The 7,320-nt window shown below is 44.6% G+C and overlaps 1 protein-coding gene across 1 annotated transcript; it reads left to right on the top strand.

Annotated features, from left to right (window-relative positions):
* Positions 1 to 6,030: 6,030 nt before the first annotated feature.
* LOC146975100 (odorant receptor 131-2-like) lies at positions 6,031 to 7,017 on the top strand. The gene has a single exon (XM_085796890.1). It carries the CDS (start codon positions 6,046 to 6,048, stop codon positions 7,015 to 7,017), a length of 972 nt encoding a protein of 323 aa, XP_085653016.1. The 5' UTR covers positions 6,031 to 6,045.
* The last annotated feature ends 303 nt before the right edge of the window (positions 7,018 to 7,320 follow it).

The raw sequence follows: 7,320 nt of genomic DNA, 5'->3' as shown, positions 1-7,320 counted from the left end.
AGGAAAAAGAAGCGGCAGCCAAAAAAAGGTACCGCTAATGAGCAGCTTTTTCAAAAAACCTCGGAATAATGAAGAGGAAGAAGACGTTAGCTTTGAGGCATCGACCGACAACAGTGACCCTCAGCTAACGGTAGCTAGCTCCGACGACCACAGCAAACAGAGGGAGAGCAGGGTGCCAGACAACCATGAGTCAGGACAACCTTGGGTCAGAAGAGGCTGACATCACTGTCCTTGATGGCCATTGAGTCGGACCTGGGGGAGCTGGACTTTGAGGACTTGATCTCGGAGTTTGCAATGAAAAAGTCAAGAAAGAAGAACTTCTGAAGGTAATAACGATGGTATTGGTGTATTTGGTTGGCTAGATCACACATTTAACGGCAAAAAAATTGATCCTCCAATTTCTTTTCTTTCTTTTTTTTTGCCGTTAAATACACACGTGCGCCGCGACAGCTGATCAGTGTGCTCTGTCTCAGCTGATCGCGCTCATATGGAGGTTAGATCGTCCAATGTAGAACTGTTTTTATAAAGTGCAGCCAAACACCAGGCTGAAGGAGCAGCAGAGCTCCTCTGACAGCTCCTCTGTGGAGCTGCAGGTGAACAGGCTGGAGAGCAGCGACGTCCTCTTTTTTTATTTATTTATTTTCAGCGCCGTTGTTACAGGTGATGCACATATGTCCGTGTAGGCTACATTTATTGTCTCGTCTTCCTTCGCGGCGGCTGCTGCACATACTGTCACTCCTCCTGTGTAACTCTTTACTGAAAAATATGACTGAAGGCTCATGGAACTCTGCACGCGTCGACACGCCCCCATGAGTTGACGACAAAAGGAGCTAATAAAAAAAATAAATAACCTATAGTATTAATCTGTCAAAGTTCTTGTTATCGGTTAAACGGTTAATCATGTGCATCCCGGGAGTTTGTTGAGTGCACTGATTGCAGAGGGGACGAAGCTCTTGCTGAATCGAGCAGAGTCCTGTACAGTACGTGCATCCTGATGGCAGCAGTGTGAAGTGTGGGTTGAGGGGGTGATCCGGGTCATTTGTTATTATTGTCTCTGCAAGGTGTGTGATAACTCTGTGATTGAGCTCTGGAAGCTTTGGTGTGGGATGGTTTGTGATTTTGGATTCATTCATTCATTTTATCATTGTCACTTGTATTTTTGAGTGAGATGGTAATATTTAGTTTACTGAACTGGACAGAGAATTGCTTCGTCCTCAGCTGGACCAGTCATTCAGCTTTGGACCAATAGGTGTGTAATTTGACATGCTCACATAATTGACGTCGGCTGTAGCACACTGTGTGTGTGTGTGTGTGTGTAGTCAACGTGTCTGGTGGCTCGAGTTGCCTGGGTGTAAATGTGGCCTCCTTAAGGGTGTGGATGTTGGTGGGGGGGGGGGCCCTCTGGGCTGACATTGCCCAGGGGCCCCTGGGGGTACTGATCCGGCCCTGAGTACAGCCATAAGTCTTCTTGGAAATGATGCAACACGTTTTTCACACCTGGATTTGGGGATCCTCTGCCATTCTTCCTTGCAGATCCTCTCCAGTTCCGTCAGGTTGGATGGTGAATGTTGATGGACAGCCATTTCCAGGTCTCTCCAGAGATGCTCAATTGGGTTTAGGTCAGGGCTCTGGCTGGGCCAGTCAAGAATGGTCACAGAGTTGTTCCGAAGCCACTCCTTTGTTATTTTAGCTGTGTGCTTAGGGTCATTGTCTTGTTGGAAGGTGAACCTTCGGCCCAGTCTGAGGTCCTGAGCACTCTGGAAGAGGTTTTCTTCCAGGATATCTCTGTACTTGGCCGCATTCATCTTTCCTTTAATTGCAACCAGTCGTCCTGTCCCTGCAGCTGAAAAACACCCCCATAGCATGATGCTGCCACCACCATGTTTCACTGTTGGGATTGTATTGGGCAGGTGATGAGCAGTGCCTGGTTTTCTCCACACATACCGCTTAGAATTAATGCCAAAAAGTTCAATCTTTGTCTCATCAGACCAGAGAATCCTATTTCTCATAGTCTGGGAGTCCTTCATGTGTTTTTTGGCAAACTCTATGCAGGCTTTCATGTCTTGCACTGAGGAGAGGCTTCCGTCGGGCCACTCTGCCATATGGCCCCGATTGGTGGAGGGCTGCAGTGATAGTTGGAACTTTCTCCCATCTCCCCACTGCATCTCTGGAGCTCAGCCACAGTGATCTTTGGGTTCTTCTTTACCTCTCTCACCAAGGCTCTTCTCCCACGATTGCTCAGTTTGGCTGGACAGCCAGGTCTAGGAAGAGTTCTGGTCATCCCAAACTTAGTCCATTTAAGGATTATGGAGGCCACTGTGCTCTTAGGAACCTTGAGTGCTGCAGAAATTATTTTGTAACCTTGGCCAGATCTGTGCCTTTCCACAATTCTGTTTGGTCCCTCTATCCAACTGTCTCAACCGTCGGGTGGGACAGGGAGGGTCACTGGCAAATCTCATCTTACCTAACCCTAGAAATAGAGGTAAGATCTTGTCACCGTTAGAGTCCAATCAGGCACTTAACTTAACCACCAAACCCCATGTTAACACCCCAATACCTTTGGCCTCTCCGAAGGATAACCCGGCCGAGTTGAGCTTAACCAGGAGCCCTGAACGTTCGGGGGGAGTTGTGGAGAATTCTAATTCCAGAAACTCTCCTCTCCCTCTGTGTTTGGACGACTCTGTTGCCCTTTCTGCACAGAAATTGGATACAACAAATTCCAAGGTTAAACAACCAATCCAAGATTCTGTTAACATAGCTGGAGAAAAGACTTTTCATAGCAATGTGGCCACTAATATTTCTGACTCTATTGATTTTGCTACACCCAGCCAGGAACCGACCGAAACCAAGCAGCCTCAACCAACATTCAAAGCAGCTTTAAAGGAACCTGTTGTTATTACTGCTCCTGCTAAAGAGGTTAAAGTTTTAATACATTTACCTGCAATCCCCAGTGATGATACTGTACCTTCTTTAATTTCTTCTTGTGCCCCTACAGCTGATGATGTGCAGAGCAGCCAGTCAGACCTCAGGGATTAAACCAAGTCTCCCCAGCAGATAGCCAGAGCTAGCGCCATCACCCCTCAGAAGAAGGAGAACAGTATTAGGCAGGACAAGGAGAATATAGACCTCAACCTTGAGAATAAAGACTTTACATCTGACCTCACCGACCTGCCACCTCATACTTTCTCTCCTCTTCCTGGCCTCTCTGCTTCTCATCCTCCACTGCAAAAGATATCGACAGAGACCACATCCACAAGTGCAAATCCCATGACGAATGCAGGCAACATAGCCAACAATGGCATAAACAAAGTTGACTCACCTGCTCGATCTGAGGATGATTTTGCCTTGCCGAGTGGTTCCTCTCCAAACTTAACAGTGCGACAAGAACCTAAAAGACATATTAATACTAACAGAAAATTGAAGGATTGGCCAGTTAAAATCATCAAACCCATTGTCATTCTGGGAGATTCCAACTTATCCAGAATTCCTCTTTTCGATGATCCTAAAATACAGATTGACAGTTTCCCTGGTGCGGGTATTCATCACATGCAGTCCATTCTCAAAGAGCTTAAACCGCACAAAAAAGTGAAGGAAGTCATTCTCTCTGTGGGCCTTAACAACTGCCTTAACCGCTTACTTCAAAACACTACTGATAAACAATTGGGACTCTTAATTACCATTGCCAAGCGGGCATTTCCCAATGCTATAATCAGGATCCCTGTCATTAATTTCTCAACCAAATTAGAGAAAGAACAACAACATCTGATTGAGCTCCTCAACAAGACCATCACTAGCAAATACAACTTTCTGACTGAAATCAGCCAAATTACTTTCAGAGTAGGGGACAAAGACCCAGTGATTTGGACACCAATGACAGCCAAGCGAATCCTCAACCGTTGGTTAGACCAGTTAAACATGTGATGAATGAAACTATTAGTACATCCCCTCAATCTAATGTGATGGTTCTCTGTACATCTTTCAGGCTTAGCATAGCATTTATAATCTCTACTATAAGAAATGTATTAACTTTTAACAACTTACTTACCTGCATGGCAGTCCACGTCCGCGCCTTTTCTATCTCCTCCCTAAAATCCATAAACCACCCGAATCCTGGACGGTGCCGTTCTCCGTTCCTGCGGGGAGACCCATCATTAGCGATTGTGGTTCAGAGTCCTATCGTATAGCGGAGTATATAGACTATTATTTGAATCCGTTAGCACATATGCACTCCAGCTATGTTAAAGATACATATGATTTTGTTCACAAGCTACGCACTCTCAGGGTTCCTGCTCAGGCTTTTCTTTTCTCTATTGATGTAGACTCGCTGTATACCAACATTGAAACCGACCGCGGTTTGCTAGCAGTTCAAAAAACCTTCCAGAAGTCCCCTGATAAACATAGACCAGATGCAGAAATTCTAGAATTATTTTTTATATATTAATTATTATATTATTATTATTATTATTATATATATTATATTATATTATCAGGTTTTGGTTAGGTGACTTTTCTGTCACAATTAAGGGCAGGCTTATTTTGCAAACAGACTAAATAGGAGGATCCTTCCCTGTTCTCATAATTTTAAGTGAAATCCACAATTCGGAAATTTTGCAGATAGGAGGTTTTGCATTTCGGCCATCGGGGCTCTGACAGCTCAGTCAGCTGCAGGTGAACAGCAGGTGAACCAGCTGGAGAGTTTCAGGTGACGCACATGCAGACATCCGTCATAGGGACTGCGCTGCATAACTGCCACATACTGTCAGTCCTCCTGTGTAACTTTTTGCTGGGAAATATGACTGAAGGCACGAGTGGAAGTCTTAAGTGCTTTTAATGCTGTGTTCACATGGAGTCCGGCAGAGGCTTCACCACAGGGACCCCCTGTCAACAGCGATGTCAGCAAAAGGCTTCACAAATGGACCAATGAGCAAACACTGTGTGCAGGCAGTGCTAATGGGAGTTGTGGTGTCCTAGCCTTACATTGCATTTGGTTTATTATTTCAGATGCCGTTTGAGGGACTACAATTATATATATACACTGTATATAAATTCAACCCGCCAAAGTGGCTTGTGGGAGTGGCGGTGTTACCTGCCACTGACGAAATTCGAATCGAATTGAATTGCACCCATTAAAGCAGAAGTAAGCGGAATTTTTGTGTTAATATAAGTCTTAAATAGTTACATCTTCCGACGGCAATCACTTACAGTACATAGAGTGTTTGGTCTGGTACGAGTTCACGGGTCGGAAGTTACGAGTAGCCGTTATAGTGCACTTTCACAGGCAACAGGTCGGAAAAACACGCGTTACGGGTTGCCTGGAACACTACAAAGTCGTAAGTCGTGACTTGAAGCCGTAACTTACGGTTTCAAAAGCCTGCCTGGAACGCAGCATTAGCCAAAACGACCGGATCGCTTACTTGTGCTTTAAATCATCATTGGCCGTCATATTTGCACTGACACCACTCCCTGTCAACATTTAGTCGACTGTTTAGCGTTTCAGTGGATCCGTGTGCACACAGACCTCCAAATAAAATTCTGTTTAGGGCCCCAATTTGGCCAGAGCCCTGGTTATATTAGTTCTTGAGACAAAGCAGCTGAACATTTCAGATAAAGTACCCCTGTCCCACAGGTGGTGGAGAGGGTGTTCAGGATTGTCCATTAGACTTTTTTCACTTACCTGTCCACTTCGTAGCACAATGACACATGGACCAGCATGTCGGATAAGAATGGATGAGAGATTACATCAGCTAATTGCTGAGATAACCAAGGTGCCATGTGATGTGTCATGTGAGCAGGTTGCAAGGACAAAGCTAATAATTTGTATGTATGGATAAGCAAACCCTGCAGAACAACTCTGCCTACAAACTAACAAGGACCAGCTCTACACTGTCTGCACAGGGAAAGTATGGTGATGATTTTGTGTTCTTCTTGTGAAGCCTCAAGATGGATGTAAACAGTTGGAATACAAACTGAACAAGAGTCACTGTGTTTCTGTGTTTCACCAGCATCAGCATCTTTATCCTTTATACATCTTAGTGCTTCACTACAATGTCATATGCAACTCAGAGTCACACTAACGTCACTGCTGAGTTACAGTATCAGGGCTTATTGGAAAGAGTGATCATCACCACTCTGACTACGGCACTATGCTGCGTGTTTCTCTTCATTAATGGGATCATGTTATACACCCTGAGGAGTAAACCAGTGTTTCATGAGACCTGTCGTTACATTCTACTGTATAACCTGCTTTTAGCAGACACTGCACAGCTGGTACAGAGTAAGTTGCTCTACCTACTGGCTACTTGTAAAATAAAATTAACGTATCCTGTATGTGGCTTTCTCAGCCTTTTCGCCAATCTCGTAACTGTGGTCTCTCCTCTAACACTGGTGGTGATGTCTCTGGAGAGATATGTAGCTGTGTGTTACCCATTGAGGCACGCAACCATCATCACCATCAAAAACACAGGAGTGGCCATCATTTTAATTTGGGCCCTCAGTTCGCTAAATGTTCTCACTCGAGTTTTTTTACTGTTAGATTTTCCATTTGAAGAACTGCAGATGAAGGACTTTTGCTCTGACATAGCGATGTTACTTAACTCAGTGTCTGACGTCTATGAAAAAGCCTTCACTACTTTCCTGTTTGTTTCAGCTGGTGTGACAGTCATTTACTCCTATATTGGTGTGATGGTAGCAGCCAGGTCAGCCTCTACAGACAAAGCTTCAGCCAGAAAGGCTCGGAACACACTGCTGCTGCATCTGGTGCAGCTGGGCCTCAGCCTCCTCTCAACTATGCACAACTCCATGCTCATAGCCATCTCAAAAACTGTACCAAGGATCGTCATTGTGCGTATCCAGATTGTTGTTTATGTGTGTGTTATCCTCTTTCCCAGATGTCTGAGTGCTTTAATCTATGGCCTCAGAGATCAGACCATCAGACCCGTCATTTATCATCTCTGTTTTAGACTCAAACTCTCAGTCCCTCCAGCCAGGGCTCAGGTCAGCATCCATCTCTCTCAGTAGGTATATATCACTGTATGTTGGAATTAATTGTACTTTATTAAATTGTTCAAATGAAAACTTTGAATATATTTACAATTTGTTTATTTAAATTATGTATTTCTGAAAAACAACTGGTCAATGTGCTCCGGCAGTCAGGACACATTTAGTACCTATACCAGAATTGTCCGGGGCCCAACACCTTGTGGTGATGGATGGATGGATGGATGGATAGATAGATAGATCTTGGTCTAGGTGGCATCAGCTGATCATGGCCAGACCTTCTTGTGTTATGGCTCTGCACAGTATTACACTACACAAGCTTTA

Source organism: Trachurus japonicus, chromosome 14, assembly GCF_045865225.1.
Source record: "Trachurus japonicus isolate A0001 chromosome 14, Traja_1.0".
Classification (NCBI taxonomy): Eukaryota; Metazoa; Chordata; class Actinopteri; order Carangiformes; family Carangidae; genus Trachurus; species Trachurus japonicus.
Note: the sequence above shows the minus strand (reverse complement) of the source record. Positions and strands in the feature narration are given on the sequence as shown.